The sequence below is a fragment of the Rhodnius prolixus genome, unplaced genomic scaffold, assembly GCF_049639745.1.
Source record: "Rhodnius prolixus isolate KJV_2025 unplaced genomic scaffold, Rpr scaffold_3, whole genome shotgun sequence".
NCBI classification, from domain to species: domain Eukaryota; kingdom Metazoa; phylum Arthropoda; class Insecta; order Hemiptera; family Reduviidae; genus Rhodnius; species Rhodnius prolixus.
In genome coordinates, this window is record NW_027411603.1 from 42,942,156 (window position 1) to 42,959,820 (window position 17,665).

The 17,665-nt window shown below is 33.0% G+C and overlaps 1 protein-coding gene across 4 annotated transcripts in view; it reads left to right on the forward strand.

The window, feature by feature from the left end:
• LOC141452877 (intermembrane lipid transfer protein VPS13A-like) overlaps positions 1-17,665 on the forward strand; it is a 66,256-nt gene that overhangs the window by 39,742 nt on the left and 8,849 nt on the right. For all 4 annotated transcript variants that reach the window (XM_074125377.1, XM_074125379.1, XM_074125378.1 and 1 more), the window contains 11 exons: positions 11,700-11,932; positions 12,041-12,168; positions 13,460-13,602; positions 13,747-13,898; positions 13,989-14,191; positions 14,329-14,449; positions 14,562-14,777; positions 14,865-15,080; positions 15,974-16,137; positions 16,224-16,410; positions 16,495-16,620. In XM_074125377.1, coding sequence (XP_073981478.1) covers positions 11,700-11,932; positions 12,041-12,168; positions 13,460-13,602; positions 13,747-13,898; positions 13,989-14,191; positions 14,329-14,449; positions 14,562-14,777; positions 14,865-15,080; positions 15,974-16,137; positions 16,224-16,410; positions 16,495-16,620 — 1,889 coding nt within the window. The remainder of the gene's footprint in view (positions 1-11,699; positions 11,933-12,040; positions 12,169-13,459; positions 13,603-13,746; positions 13,899-13,988; positions 14,192-14,328; positions 14,450-14,561; positions 14,778-14,864; positions 15,081-15,973; positions 16,138-16,223; positions 16,411-16,494; positions 16,621-17,665) is intronic.

The following is a 17,665-nucleotide window of genomic DNA, read 5'->3' on the forward strand; positions in this document are numbered from 1 at the left end:
ACGGATCTGTACTCAAGAAATCTATAGCATACCTTTCAGTAAAACAGAGTGTGTAAGAGCACGAAATTTCATACGAATAATCTGTTGTTTATTGTGGGAGTTATAAGGGACCCATTTCACAGCAAAACCATGACCCAAAAAAATTTCAACTGTCAATATCTTCTCAACTAACGGATCTGTAGTGAAGAAAACTATAGCATACGACTCAGTAAAACAGAGTGTGTAAGAGCTCAAAATTTCATACGAATAAGCTGTTGTTTACTGTGTGAATTATAAGGGCCCAATTTCAGAGCAAAACCATGACCCAAAAAAATTTCAACTGTTAATATCTTCTGAACTAATGGATCTGTATTCAAGAAAACTATAGTATACTACTCAGTAAAACCAAGTGTGTAAGAGCACAAAATTTCATAGGAATAATCTGTTGTTTACTGTGTGAATTATAAGGACCCAATTTCAGAGCAAAACCATGACCCAAAAAAATTTCAACTGTCAATATCTTCTGAACTAATGGATCTGTATTCAAGAAAACTATAGTATACTACTCAGTAAAACCGAGTGTGTAAGAGCACGAAATTTCATACGAATAATCTGTTGTTTACTGTGGGAGTTATAAGGGACCCATTTCACAGCAAAACCATGACCCAAAAAAATTTCAACTGTCAATATCTTCTCAACTAACGGATCTGTACTGAAGAAAACTATAGCATACGACTCAGTAAAACAAAGTGTGTAAGAGCACAAAATTTCATACGAATAATCTGTTGTTTACTGTTTGAATTATAAGGGCCCAATTTCAGAGCAAAACCATGACCCAAAAAAATTTCAACTGTCAATATCTTCTGAACTAATGGATCTGTATTCAAGAAAACTATAGTATACTACTCAGTAAAACCGAGTGTGTAAGAGCACGAAATTTCATACCAATAATCTGTTGTTTACTGTGGGAGTTATAAGGGACCCATTTCACAGCAAAACCATGACCCAAAAAAATTTCAACTGTCACTATCTTCTCAACTAACGGATCTGTACTCAAGAAATCTATAGCATACCTTTCAGTAAAACAGAGTGTGTAAGAGCACAAAATTTCATACGAATAATCTGTGGTTTACTGTGGGAGTTATAAGGGACCCATTTCACAGCAAAACGATGACCCAAAAAAAATTCAACTGTCAATATCTTCTCAACTAACGGATCAGTACTCAAGAAAACTATAGCATACCACTCAGTAAAACAAAGTGTAAGAGCACAAAATTTCATACGAATAAGCTGTTGTTTACTGTGTGAATTATAAGGGCCCAATTTCAGAGCAAAACCATGACCCAAAAAAATTTCAACTGTTAATATCTTCTGAACTAATGGATCTGTATTCAAGAAAACTATAGTATACTACTCAGTAAAACCAAGTGTGTAAGAGCACAAAATTTCATAGGAATAATCTGTTGTTTACTGTGTGAATTATAAGGACCCAATTTCAGAGCAAAACCATGACCCAAAAAAATTTCAACTGTCAATATCTTCTGAACTAATGGATCTGTATTCAAGAAATCTATAGCATACCTTTCAGTAAAACAGAGTGTGTAAGAGCACAAAATTTCATACGAATAATCTGTGGTTTACTGTGGGAGTTATAAGGGACCCATTTCACAGCAAAACGATGACCCAAAAAAAATTCAACTGTCAATATCTTCTCAACTAACGGATCAGTACTCAAGAAAACTATAGCATACCACTCAGTAAAACAAAGTGTAAGAGCACAAAATTTCATAGGAATAATCTGTTGTTTACTGTGTGAATTATAAGGACCCAATTTCAGAGCAAAACCATGACCCAAAAAAATTTCAACTGTCAATATCTTCTGAACTAATGGATCTGTATTCAAGAAAACTATAGTATACTACTCAGTAAAACCGAGTGTGTATGAGCACGAAATTTCATACGAATAATCTGTTGTTTACTGTGGGAGTTATAAGGGACCCATTTCACAGCAAAACCATGACCCAAAAAAATTTCAACTGTCAATATCTTCTCAACTAACGGATCTGTACTGAAGAAAACTATAGCATACGACTCAGTAAAACAAAGTGTGTAAGAGCACAAAATTTCATACGAATAATCTGTTGTTTACTGTTTGAATTATAAGGGCCCAATTTCAGAGCAAAACCATGACCCAAAAAAATTTCAACTGTCAATATCTTCTGAACTAATGGATCTGTATTCAAGAAAACTATAGTATACTACTCAGTAAAACCGAGTGTGTAAGAGCACGAAATTTCATACCAATAATCTGTTGTTTACTGTGGGAGTTATAAGGGACCCATTTCACAGCAAAACCATGACCCAAAAAAATTTCAACTGTCACTATCTTCTCAACTAACGGATCTGTACTCAAGAAATCTATAGCATACCTTTCAGTAAAACAGAGTGTGTAAGAGCACAAAATTTCATACGAATAATCTGTGGTTTACTGTGGGAGTTATAAGGGACCCATTTCACAGCAAAACGATGACCCAAAAAAAATTCAACTGTCAATATCTTCTCAACTAACGGATCAGTACTCAAGAAAACTATAGCATACCACTCAGTAAAACAAAGTGTAAGAGCACAAAATTTCATACGAATAAGCTGTTGTTTACTGTGTGAATTATAAGGGCCCAATTTCAGAGCAAAACCATGACCCAAAAAAATTTCAACTGTTAATATCTTCTGAACTAATGGATCTGTATTCAAGAAAACTATAGTATACTACTCAGTAAAACCAAGTGTGTAAGAGCACAAAATTTCATAGGAATAATCTGTTGTTTACTGTGTGAATTATAAGGACCCAATTTCAGAGCAAAACCATGACCCAAAAAAATTTCAACTGTCAATATCTTCTGAACTAATGGATCTGTATTCAAGAAAACTATAGTATACTACTCAGTAAAACCGAGTGTGTAAGAGCACGAAATTTCATACGAATAATCTGTTGTTTACTGTGGGAGTTATAAGGGACCCATTTCACAGCAAAACCATGACCCAAAAAAATTTCAACTGTCAATATCTTCTCAACTAACGGATCTGTACTGAAGAAAACTATAGCATACGACTCAGTAAAACAAAGTGTGTAAGAGCACAAAATTTCATACGAATAATCTGTTGTTTACTGTTTGAATTATAAGGGCCCAATTTCAGAGCAAAACCATGACCCAAAAAAATTTCAACTGTCAATATCTTCTGAACTAATGGATCTGTATTCAAGAAAACTATAGTATACTACTCAGTAAAACCGAGTGTGTAAGAGCACGAAATTTCATACCAATAATCTGTTGTTTACTGTGGGAGTTATAAGGGACCCATTTCACAGCAAAACCATGACCCAAAAAAATTTCAACTGTCACTATCTTCTCAACTAACGGATCTGTACTCAAGAAATCTATAGCATACCTTTCAGTAAAACAGAGTGTGTAAGAGCACAAAATTTCATACGAATAATCTGTGGTTTACTGTGGGAGTTATAAGGGACCCATTTCACAGCAAAACGATGACCCAAAAAAAATTCAACTGTCAATATCTTCTCAACTAACGGATCAGTACTCAAGAAAACTATAGCATACCACTCAGTAAAACAAAGTGTAAGAGCACAAAATTTCATAAGAATAATCTGTTGTTTACTGTATGAATTATAAGGGCCCAATTTCAGAGGAAAACCATGACCCAAAAAAATTTCAACTGTCAATATCTTCTGAACTAATGGATCTGTATTCAAGAAAACTATAGTATACTACTCAGTAAAACCGAGTGTGTAAGAGCACAAAATTTCATACGAATAATCTGTGGTTTACTGTGGGAGTTATAAGGGACCCATTTCACAGCAAAACCATGACCCAAAAAAAATTCAACTGTCAATATTTTCTCAACTAACGGATCAGTACTCAAGAAAACTATAGCATACCACTCAGTAAAACAGAGTGTGTAAGAGCACAAAATTTCAAACGTATAATCTGTTGTTTAGTGTGTGAATTATAAGGGATCCATTTCACAGCAAAACCATGACCCAAAAAAAATTCAACTGTCAATATCTTCTCAACTAACAGATCAGTACTCAAAAAACTATAGCATACCACTCAGTAAAACAGAGTTTGTAAGAGCACAAAATTTCATACGAATAATCTGTTGTTTCCTGTATGAATTATAAGGGCTCAATTTCAGAGCAAAACCATGACCCAAGAAAATTTCAACTGTCAATATCTTCTGAACTAATGGATCTGTATTCAAGAAAACTATAGTATACTACTCAGTAAAACCGAGTGTGTAAGAGCACGAAATTTCATACGAATAATCTGTTGTTTATTGTGGGAGTTATAAGGGACCCATTTCACAGCAAAACCATGACCCAAAAAAATTTCAACTGTTAATATCTTCTCAACTAACGGATCTGTAGTGAAGAAAACTATAGCATACGACTCAGTAAAACAGAGTGTGTAAGAGCTCAAAATTTCATACGAATAATCTGTTGTTTACTGTGTGAATTATAAGGGCCCAATTTCAGAGCAAAACCATGACCCAAAAAAAATTCAACTGTTAATATCTTCTGAACTAATGGATCTGTATTCAAGAAAACTATAGTATACTACTCAGTAAAACCGAGTGTGTAAGAGCACAAAATTTCATAAGAATAATCTGTTGTTTACTGTATGAATTATAAGGGCCCAATTTCAGAGGAAAACCATGACCCAAAAAAATTTCAACTGTCAATATCTTTTGAACTAATGGATCTGTATTCAAGAAAACTATAGTATACTACTCAGTAAAACCGAGTGTGTAAGAGCACGAAATTTCATACGAATAATCTGTTGTTTACTGTGGGAGTTATAAGGGACCCATTTCACAGCAAAACCACGACCCAAAAAAATTTCAACTGTCTATATCTTCTCAACTAACGGATCTGTACTCAAGAAAACTATAGCATACGACTCAGTAAAACAGAGTGTGTAAGAGCACAAAATTTCATACGAATAATCTGTTGTTTACTGTGTGAATTATAAGGGCCCAATTTCAGAGCAAAACCATGACCCAAAAAAATTTCAACTCTTAATATCTTCTGAATTAATGGATCTGTATTCAAGAAAAGTATAGTATACTACTCAGTAAAACCGAGTGTGTAAGAGCACAAAATTTCATACGAATAATCAGTTGTTTACTGTGGGAGTTATAACGCCCCCTTTTCACAGAGAAACTATGACCCAAAAAAAATTCAACTGTCAATATTTTCTCAACTAACGGATCAGTACTCAAGAAAACTATAGCATACCACTCAGTAAAACAGAGTGTGTAAGAGCACAAAATTTCAAACGTATAATCTGTTGTTTACTGTGTGAATTATAAGGGATCCATTTCACAGCAAAACCATGACCCAAAAAAAATTCAACTGTCAATATCTTCTCAACTAACGGATCAGTACTCAAAAAACTATAGCATACCACTCAGTAAAACAGAGTTTGTAAGAGCACAAAATTTCATACGAATAATCTGTTGTTTACCGTGGGAGTTATAAGTGACCCATTTCACAGCAAAACCATGACCCAAAAAAATTTCAACTGTCAATATCTTCTCAACTAACGGATCTGTACTGAAGAAAACTATAGCATACGACTCAGTAAAACAGAGTGTGTAAGAGCACAAAATTTCATACGAATAATCTGTTGTTTACTGTGTGAATTATAAGGGCCCAATTTCAGAGCAAAACCATGACCCAAAAAAATTTCAACTGTTAATATCTTCTGAACTAATGGATCTGTATTCAAGAAATCTATAGTATAATACTCAGCAAAACCGAGTGTGTAAGAGAATAAAATTTCATAGGAATAATCTGTTGTTTACTGTGTGAATTATAAGGACCCAATTTCAGAGCAAAACCATGACCCAAAAAAATTTCAACTGTCAATATCTTCTGAACTAATGGATCTGTATTCAAGAAAACTATAGTATACTACTCAGTAAAACCGAGTGTGTAAGAGCACGAAATTTCATACGAATAATCTGTTGTTTACTGTGGGAGTTATAAGGGACCCATTTCACAGCAAAACCATGACCCAAAAAAATTTCAACTGTCAATATCTTCTCAACTAACGGATCTGTACTGAAGAAAACTATAGCATACGACTCAGTACAACAGAGTGTGTAAGAGCACAAAATTTCATACGAATAATCTGTTGTTTACTGTGTGAATTACTGTGGGAGTTATTTCACAGCAAAAGCATGACCCAAAAAAATTTCAACTGTCAATATCTTCTGAACTAATGGATCTGTATTCAAGAAAACTATAGTATACTACTCAGTAAAACCGAGTGTGTAAGAGCACGAAATTTCATACGAATAATCTGTTGTTTACTGTGGGAGTTATAAGGGACCCATTTCACAGCAAAACCACGACCCAAAAAAATTTCAACTGTCAGTATCTTCTCAACTAACGGATCGGTACTCAAGAAAACTATAGCATACGACTCAGTAAAACAGAGTGTGTAAGAGCACAAAATTTCATACGAATAATCTGTTGTTTACTGTGTGAATTATAAGGGCCCAATTTCAGAGCAAAACCATGACCCAAAAAAATTTCAACTGTTAATATCTTCTGAACTAATGGATCTGTATTCAAGAAAACTATAGTATAATACTCAGTAAAACCGAGTGTGTAAGAGAACAAAATTTCATAGGAATAATCTGTTGTTTACTGTGTGAATTATAAGGACCCAATTTCAGAGCAAAACCATGACCCAAAAAAATTTTAACTGTCAATATCTTCTGAACTAATGGATCTGTATTCAAGAAAACTATAGTATACTACTCAGTAAAACCGAGTGTGTAAGAGCACGAAATTTCATACGAATAATCTGTTGTTTACTGTGGGAGTTATAAGGGACCCATTTCACAGCAAAACCATGACCCAAAAAAATTTCAACTGTCAATATCTTCTCAACTAACGGATCTGTACTGAAGAAAACTATAGCATACGACTCAGTAAAATAGAGTGTGTAAGAGCACAAAATTTCATACGAATAATCTGTTGTTTACTGTGTGAATTACTGTGGGAGTTATTTCACAGCAATAGCATGACCCAAAAAAATTTCAACTGTCAATATCTTCTGAACTAATGGATCTGTATTCAAGAAAACTGTAGTATACTACTCAGTAAAACCGGGTGTGTAAGAGCACGAAATTTCATACGAATAATCTGTTGTTTACTGTGGGAGTTATAAGGGACCCATTTCACAGCAAAACCACGACCCAAAAAAATTTCAACTGTCAGTATCTTCTCAACTAACGGATCGGTACTCAAGAAAACTATAGCATACGACTCAGTAAAACAGAGTGTGTAAGAGCACAAAATTTCATACGAATAATCTGTTGTTTACTGTGTGAATTATAAGGGCCCAATTTCAGAACAAAACCATGACCCAAAAAAATTTCAACTGTTAATATCTTCTGAACTAATGGATCTGTATTCAAGAAAACTATAGTATACTACTCAGTAAAACCGAGTGTGGTTGAGTACAAAATTTCATACGAATAATCAGTTGTTTACTGTGGGAGTTATAACGCCCCTTTTTCACAGAGAAACCATTACCCAAAAAAATTTCAACTCTCAATATTTTCTGAACTAATGGAACTGTATTCAAGAAAACTATAGCATACTACTCGGTAAAACAGAGTGTGTAAGAGCACAAAATTTCGTACGAAAAATCTGTTGTTTACTGTGTGAATTATAAGGGACCCATTTCACAGCAAAACCATGACCCAAAAAAATTTCAACTGTTAATATCTTCTCAACTAACGGATCAGTATTCAAGAAAACTATAGAATACTACTCGGTAAAACAGAGTGTAAGAGCACAAAATTTCATAAGAATAATCTGTTGTTTACTGTGTGAATTATAAGGGACCCATTTCACTGCAAAACCATGACCCAAAAAAATTTCAACTGTTAATATCTTCTGAACTAATGGATCTGTATTCAAGAAAACTATAGTATACTACTCAGTAAAACCGAGTGTTTAAGAGCACGAAATTTCATACGAATAATCTGTTGTTTACTGTGGGAGTTATAAGGGACCCATTTCACAGCAAAACCATGACCCAAAAAAATTTCAACTCTCAATATTTTCTGAACTAATGGAACTGTATTCAAGAAAACTATAGCATACTACTCGGTAAAACAGAGTGTGTAAGAGCACAAAATTTCATACGAAAAACCTGTTGTTTAGTGTGGGATTTATAAGTGCCCAATTTCACAGCAAAAACATTACCCAAAAAAATTTCAACTGTCAATATCGTCTCAACTAACGGATCTTTATTCAAGAAAACTATAGCATACCACTCAGTAAAACAGAGTGTGTAAGAGCACAAAATTTCATACGAATAATCTGTTGTTTACTGTGTGAATTATAAGTGCCCAATTTCAGAGCAAAACCATGACCCAAAAAAATTTCAACTGTCAATCTCTTCTGAACTAATGGATCTGTATTCAAGAAAACTTTAGTATACTACTCAGTAAAACCGAGTTTGTAAGAGCACGAAATTTCATACGAATAATCTGTTGTTTACTGTGGGAGTTATAAGGGACCCATTTCACAGCAAAACCATGACCCAAAAAAATTTCAACTGTTAATATCTTCTCAACTAACGGATCTGTATTCAAGAAAACTATAGTATACTACTCAGTAAAACCGAGTGTGTAAGAGCACAAAATTTCATACGAATAATCAGTTGTTTACTGTATGAATTATAAGGGCCCAATTTCAGAGCAAAACCATGACCCAAAAAAATTTCAACTGTCAATATCTTCTGAACTAATGGATCTGTATTCAGGAAAACTATAGTATACTACTCAGTAAAACCGAGTGTGTAAGAGCACGAAATTTCATACGAATAATCTGTTGTTGACTGTGGGAGTTATAAGGGACCCATTTCACAGCAAAACCAGGACCCAAAAAAATTTCAACTGTTAATATCTTCTCAACAAACGGATCTGTATTCAAGAAAACTATAGTATACTACTCAGTAAAACCGAGTGTGTAAGAGCACAAAATTTCATACCAATAATCAGTTGTTTACTGTATGAATTATAAGGGCCCAATTTCAGAACAAAACCATGACCCAAAAAAATTTCAACTGTCAATATCTTCTGAACTAATGGATCTGTATTCATGAAAACTATAGTATACTACTCAGTAAAACCGAGTGTGTAAGAGCACGAAATTTCATACGAATAATCTGTTGTTTACTGTGGGAGTTATAAGGGACCCATTTCACAGCAAAACCACGACCCAAAAAAATTTCAACTGTTAATATCTTCTGAACTAATGGATCTGTATTCAAGAAAACTATAGTATACTACTCAGTAAAACCGAGTGTGTAAGAGCACAAAATTTCATATGAATAATCAGTTGTTTACTGTGGGAGTTATAACGGCCCCATTTCACAGAGAAACCATGACCCAAAAAAATTTCTACTCTCAATATTTTCTGAACTAATGGAACTGTATTCAAGAAAACTATAGCATACTACTCGGTAAAACAGAGTGTGTAAGAGCACAAAATTTCATACGAAAAACCTGTTGTTTAGTGTGGGATTTATAAGTGCCCAATTTCACAGCAAAAACATTACCCAAAAAAATTTCAACTGTCAATATCGTCTCAACTAACGGATCTTTATTCAAGAAAACTATAGCATACCACTCAGTAAAACAGAGTGTGTAAGAGCACAAAATTTCATACGAATAATCTGTTGTTTACTGTGTGAATTATAAGTGCCCAATTTCAGAGCAAAACCATGACCCAAAAAAATTTCAACTGTCAATATCTTCTGAACTAATGGATCTGTATTCAAGAAAACTATAGTATACTACTCAGTATAACCGAGTGTGTAAGAGCACGAAATTTCATACGAATAATCTGTTGTTTACTGTGGGAGTTATAAGGGACCCATTTCACAGCAAAACCATGACCCATTAAAATTTCAACTGTCAATATCTTCTCAACTAACGGATCTGTATTCAAGAAAACTATAGTATACTAATCAGTAAAATAGAGTGTGTAAGAGCACAAAATTTCATATGAATAATTTGTTGTTAACTGCGGGAGGTAGTTGTAGTTCAAGGAACATGAATTAGTAAAGCTGCTAAAAAGCACCCAGTCGCTCGAGTTACCCTACTGTTCAAAGTGAATGGTAAATCTACATTCAGCAGACGAATGGAGCTATGTACAGTACTCTCCTCTGCGAAAGAGGATTTTTTTTTACTTTTGTGGATCACGTCCGTTGCCAGAGCTGGGTTTCCCATCACTAAAAGCCTTCTACTGATGAGTGTGTGGCAATTTATTAAAAAACTAGATATACCGAACCCTTTCGATAATAACCTACCAGGTATATCTTGGTAGAAAGCATTCCGGAACCCTCATCCTATCATTGCAAGAAGGATAAACGAACTTTTTCTTGAGCTAAAGTAACCAATACTAGTTTGAACGTTTTGCATAATGAAGTTTCTCCATAAATGAATGACGCAGATGCCCTAGAAGGTTTGAACGAAATTAAAACTCTCCGATAGGATAGTTGTATAAGGGTTGATCGTCAGTAAATGCATGAAAAAGCGTAATGTTGAAAAATATTACATTATTTAGGTAGGCCAATTTAAAATCCGATTGTTATTAATTATGAATGACTGATTTTTTTAAACAAAATCTATGTGGAACAGTGATTTAGGTATTTGGAATTTTTTAGGTCGTTTCAGGAATATACTTGTTGTCAATCACTGGTCCCACCCGATGTCAAACACTGGTACTACCGAAAATTGGTATCACCGGGTCATTGAAATACTTTAAAAAAAGTAATAATTTTTGGTTGACATAAAAATCGAATTTACTGAATACATAATACAATCTAATGGAGCGGCACAATTGTACCAACCAACACTTGGAGTCAAAATAACGGAAGATATTTTAAACGAAACTCGAATTTTTTCTTAAGCTCCAAATTACCGGTCCCTTCAGCCTAGTTGTTTTGTGTGAGTGCTTTTTTAAACTCATTTTTCGAAAAAATAAGCATACGCTTAAAAAAACCCTTTAGTCTGTTGTTTATTTTAAACTTCTTTGTCATAAACCTATTTATTTTTTAAACATTATTTTGAACAAAATTATTATTTAACAGTTCTGAGATCTGAGTATATTTATACCGAATTAAATCTTTAGATCTTTTAAAACGATTCCTCTTTTTTTGTGATGGTGCGGATTTTAGCCTCGTCAAATTCGATGATAGGTGGGGGTAGAATGGTGCTGAGGGTATGGCTTACAGCTTCGTTGAACTCGATGATTACCCGGTCAGATTTGGAGGTGTTTTGATCTGACACAATTTAGGTGTGCTAGAGCCGCCATTTTCCCTCTACTGACGGTCAATTAGAGAAATATGTTAAAAACTGTTGTCATAACTGAAATAACGATAAGAGAATTTCTTCCTCTACGTATTTTCGGTATACGTATTTCAGATCTTCCATTTTTTAAGAAATTGTGTAAAAAAGTACTAGCTAAAAATCTATCTTCGCTTAGAACTATCTTGACTTATATATTTGCTGCTATAATGAATGACATTATACAAAATGTTGACAGATTTTTTTTTTTACTTTATCTGAGAAAGAACCTATCCGTAGTGAAATTTCTTCTTCAATTTTAGGTGATTCAGTTGATTCTGGTTTGGAAACCGAAGGTGCGGAAAAAGATTCAACTTACGTTATTTTCGAAGCAAGTGATAGAATAGAAATCAATGTAACGCCTCAATCAATACTAGTGCTAACCAAACTTCATACTGCATTAACTAATCCAGCTTCACTGTGGACAGAGAATGTTCTAATTCTTATAAATGATATTATGCCTAATTCTAATGTTACACTTCTTTCTAACGCTGAGGTTAGTTCAGTTAACTTTGGGATAGTTAATCATGAATAAGTAATTGCTACATATAAATTATTTGATGGATAAATAAATAAGCTGCACAATATTGGTTTTTAATTGTAGGAAGGTCCGGCTACAGTAATAATGAGTTCTTCGTACGAACATTCTGACTCACTACCTAGCAGTCCAGCCTCTTCAAACGCACCAACGGATTTCTTCAGCCCACTAAGCTCTGATGTGGACATGGATTAGTTAGTAGTAAATGAATTTATTTAGATACTTTAAGCACCATAGAAAATGAAAATGAATTGAGTTATCTTAAATTTTTATGGCTTATAGAACTGAATCTAAAAGTGGCTATACTTTAGACTTTAGTAACTTCTCAAGGAGATGTATTAATATTAGGAAATAATATATATTTGATAGTATAGCATATTTGGCCTAAACATTTTTTTAAAAGACTAGGATTTTCTGTTAAAAGCCTCTCAGTAACCGTAACACCTTAAAAAAAATCTGAACGTTATTTCGTAGGAAATTTCAAGTTCAGTTTCTAAGCAAAATAAACATATCCCAGCCCATCATCCATGTCAATACTATGTTTTTTTTCTTCTGTTTTTTTTTTTTTTTTTTTCTTTTGTTATTATTATTTATTATTATTATTATTATTAATATTATTAATAATAATACGGGCGCCAATAACCTTAGATGTTGACGCACCTTAAATCATAAAAAAAAAATTAATAATAATAATTATTATTTGTACAACTGAAGACACAACTTCATTAAACGGTACCATCATTTTCAGACACAAAATAAGATAATAATGGGCAAAATATATTTTCCCTGTTGTAAGTTAAACGTTTCTACTTTTCTAACTTTATCTCTGCTACTTCGTTAAAGATGAGATATTGAATCCCTTAAGTAGCAGAAAGCAAAAGATCGAATCTCAAAATATTGAAATTGATACTTAGAAAGTTTATCACGTTAAAAAAGATAAATTTTAAATGTAGTTACATTTAAATGAAATCATCATCATTATTATGATATTTTTTTCTTGTGCCGGTTTCTATTATTAACAGCACTGAAGTCAAAAAGCTAAGTTTACTGAAACATTAATCAGGATTGGCCACCAGGCAAACTTGCCTTTAGTTATTGAACTCTGGTATTGATTTCGTTAAGAGTTCTAACGATGTAATAAAGGTTAAAAGGAAAAGTGGAAAGCTCGAGCCACTTCCTCATGCTTTGTAGTTGGACTTGGTTTTTCATGGGATGTTGCCAAGTGCTTTTTTAATTTTAACCTAAATCGTCTCATGATTAAGTAGCCCCATAGTAAGGAATCTCTCATTGATGCTAAAAATTTTAGAGGTTCATTCTTAGCCATCTCGTAGTTTTGTACTACTTCGAGAGAACATTGGGGAGCATGTTAATAGGAACCAGTAGCCAAAAGCAAACGTCCGACTAATTGTTTCCTCTCACAATCACCGTTGTCAAGCTTTTTGGTTATTTATTTTCTTTAGATATCAATTATTATCTTTTTTGCAGTTTCGAAGGAAGATTTAATACTAAGCTGATAAAAGAATACTCTTCAGCAGAATTACTATCTCCTTATATGAAATTTCCAATAGAAACAATATCCCGTTTGTACAAAAAAATTACTGATCAAAGACTTCGTCTCAAAATTACAGGTTAATTTAGAATTTTATTCTTTTAGGTTTTTCTTCTTTTATACGTGGTAATGAAGATATTAGGAAATTATTTTGATTACTAAATTTAAATATAATTGATTAGTACAATTATACTTCAGAATTAAGGGTTTTATGCTATTCAAGGTTTTGAAGATATGGAAATATTATGCCCGCAAAGGACTTGTAACAAACTACACATGCTGCAGCCAATAAAGAACAGTACTCGTTACTATATTATTTTAAGCGTTACTTGCCATGAGTGGGGTCAAAAAATTTTACTGAGGTCTCCATTACAAGTAAGATGATTTGTGTTCTGTTATAATTTTTTGTAAAATAGACCCTATTAATATCCAATAATCATCTGTTTATCTTCTCTCCATTTGTAGATACGAAACGAAACTTCTTACGCAATAGCGCTTTACTACAAGAAATCAATCCTGGAAGGTCTAAACTACAGTCTGATAGGAGAATCAACCAATCCATTTGAAGATACAAACAGAATAGCAATTATTGAACCAGATGAAATTTATAACGTTCCACTAATAATAGCACATCATTGTAGACTTTATTTCCAACCTGCCCATTTTGAGTATGTATGGGTAAATTCTTTAAGATAGTTTTTATTCTGATGCTCTTAGTTATTCTGTCAAGAATAATGTATTCAGTTATTGATGAAAGGTGATTTCTTTTAAACAATTAATTCTTGCGTCACATACTTATTTTCAGCAATTATTCTATAAGTGAAGTTGGTCTATGGTGGCAAGATATGGCAACTGATCTTAACATCCCAAAAGATGTGCTTTGTCCAGCCAAAGAAGAGAAAGATCCCACAGTATTTTCTGTTCGCGTAAGAAAAGAATATTATTTTCTTGTTTCTAGCACTTTTGATTTTGTTAATACTATGATGAAAAAGTAAGTATTATTTGTAGTTTAATTACTGCCTCATTTTGTTCTTTCAGGTGGTATGTGAAGATGGAGTTCCGTCTTTTAGATCTTCCAAATTTATACCAAAATATTTAATTCGATTGCTGCCATCGCTTTCTTTTCACAATAGATTGCCAATTGCTGTAGAAATTAAGATACCATCTATTCACTTTGAAGTGAGAATTGAAGCTGGAGAAAACACAAACATTTATTACTTGAATTTACTGAAGGGCAATAAAATTATTGTTTCTGTAAATATAACAATATTATTAATTCTTGCACTTTAAAAAATAATCATTAATTTTAATTGAACCTTGTTTGTATTTTAATTATTTTAGGTGCCTTCTTATCTTGGAATTCTATGGTCTGGTTATTTTAATTTGAGTCCAGAAGTTGAAGAGAAAATAGTGAGTATGACTACTGAACAAGAAACAGAGGGCGGTAATAAACAATTAGGACTGAATATTAAGGTGGAAAGAAGGAGTCTCTGTGAAGTCATATTGTATGCTCCTTATTGGATAATAAATAAAACTGGACTTCCTTTGCAAATCAGGGTGAGCTTTTTAATGAGTGTTCACTCCTCAGTACCTTCTACTTTATTTTTATACTATAAATGCAGAAACAATACATATATCTAGCACTTAAATTTGATTTCTACTTCTCTTACTTCTAGTAAGAATAACTGTTTCAATTGTCTCAAATTTTTGATATGGTCTTTTCACCGAACATAAACGTTTTAGGGCCCCTGAGTTAGAAAAATGTTTGTTTTTTGAAAACGATGGGAGAATTTAATACTTCCAAAATTTAAAAACGGAGGCAGCTGAAACTTAGCATTTTGAACCAGTTCCACTATGGAATCAGACCATAACCTGTTGAGCGAGAACCTCAACACGATGTAGCATGTACTCAAGGGATTTTTCGCTACTTCACAACTTTTTCGAAAATGACTGCTATGATTTTCTTTTAACACCTTATACTCATTACTGGTACATCTCCAACTTTTACACGTTTACACGTGTACACGTGTTCGATATGATTGCGTCTATAAATGTATTTTGGTTGTGATATAATTTAAATAAGATTTACAAGTATTTAACGAATGAAGCAAATCCGCAAGTTCTCATCTCGTGAAGGCTTTTTCACTTTCATAATTTTTTAAACTTGATATTCTAAGAGCACATAAAAAGCACATAATAAAAGACCATAACTGCTGTGGAAACTTTTTTTCTTGCAAGTTTGCACAAAATCCGAAGAAGCATTGCCAATTAAGTTGTTTTTATTTATTTTATGGAAATAAATATCCTTTTTACTTTTTTTTAAAATTTTATTTATTTAAAAAACCTCTTTTGTTTCGATTACTCTTCCTTATTATTAATTAACAGAATATTATTTCTATTTTAATAATCTTTGGAGTAGGGTTTTAAAGTTATTAACTATTGGATGACAGGCATCTCTGACTGATTGCGTCTATGAGGCCCGAAATGAGGAACTCTTACTCTTCTGTTATCGAAAACAAAGAAAGCAATGCATACGTGTCCGTGCTTATCATTCATCATGGTCATCAGCCTTTTCAATAGATGCTTTCTGCACATCGGGATTAGTAATTTGCAAGTAATATCAGAATTACACAATTTTTACAACAATTTAGTTTTTATATTATATTACAAATCGTCTAAAACACAGTTTAAATATTGCAGAGATAGAGAACGGAAAAGGAAGTATAGAATACTTTTAAAAATCGATTTAGCAGATGTTTGCCCACAGTTAACTAAGATTGTAACATTTTTGCCAAATTTCATTGTATTTAACGAATGTAAAAAACCTTTAAGATTTATGGAAGAAAATGAAAAAGCTGATCTTTGGATTGATCTTTCTCCTTCCCAGGTAAATTACAGCTTTGTCACTAAACATATTTCGCCATATTTGCAATTAAAAAAAAATATATATATACTTTTTTATTAATTTTAGAGCACAGCTTTTTGGCCGGAAACAGAGAAAATGAACATGCTTGTAAAATTTAGGGACAGCAAAGTTGTATCACAACATTTCCCAATTACTCGTAATCATGAAACGGTACTGAGAATGGATCGAGGTGTAAGTGCCTATATTTCTGGTTAAAGTGTTTGTATCTATCGTTTACTTAGAGTTATGACTATCGGTGGCGTTTAGCGTTAGTATTTAGTATTATGTCTGAGGCAATTTTTTTAGGCCTCGGTTTTACCTCGTGAATTTTAAACATGATTTAAGATGTAACTGAATGAGAGCCCTTCAAGGAATTAAGATTAAGAAAGTGATGTAAAGCGTACTTCCAGGCTCAGGAAATAATTTTATTTTAAACCCGATTATAATACTGTATTTAATTTGAGCGCTAGTGAGCGCTACAGTTGATATGTCCTCTTATAACACTGCAATTCAAGTTGTATTTTCTATTATTTTTTATCATTTTTTTAAAAATAATTATAATAAATAAAAATTTCATAAATATCATAATCTTTTATATATAATGATGGTCATGCAGTTTACAGTTTTCAATATAAACCTCAGTGTGGGCCTTATATGTGACCATCAGACGGTTCTTGATGATTGCTGCATTTGCTTTAGTAGACCCATTAAGACCACCCTCTCGTCAAGAATCAGCTGGATATAGAGTAGCGTGATAAAGAAAAGGCCGATAGTATCTAATGTACACGTGAGACCCGGACGCAAGAATTTTGACTAGCTTAAATGAAGGCAAGGTGACGAAGTAAAGACTTACTTTTAGAAAAGGGAATTCCCCTTTATTCGCTACTCTGGAGAAAAGTCCTACCGTGGAGGTGGTAAGACGCATTTAGGTCTAATGTGCATCAGATGCCTTCCTTTTTTAGGAGAGTTGAAGTTAAAGAAACGTTTGGCAATGGAAAAGCAGTCGAAAGTAGTCCTTTAATCATGCCGCAACATCAGGCATGTGTTGCAAAATAAGATTAAGATATATTTTCTTTATGCTCGGGGCCGCGTTATAGCAAAATAATGAAGATTGTAATAAAGAAGAAACTATATTACCTGATAACGGTATATCGTGATTTGTTACGATGATAATAATATGTTGTTTTATAATTTTATTTTATTTTTTAAGTTTATAAGTTATTTTGCAAACTTTTTA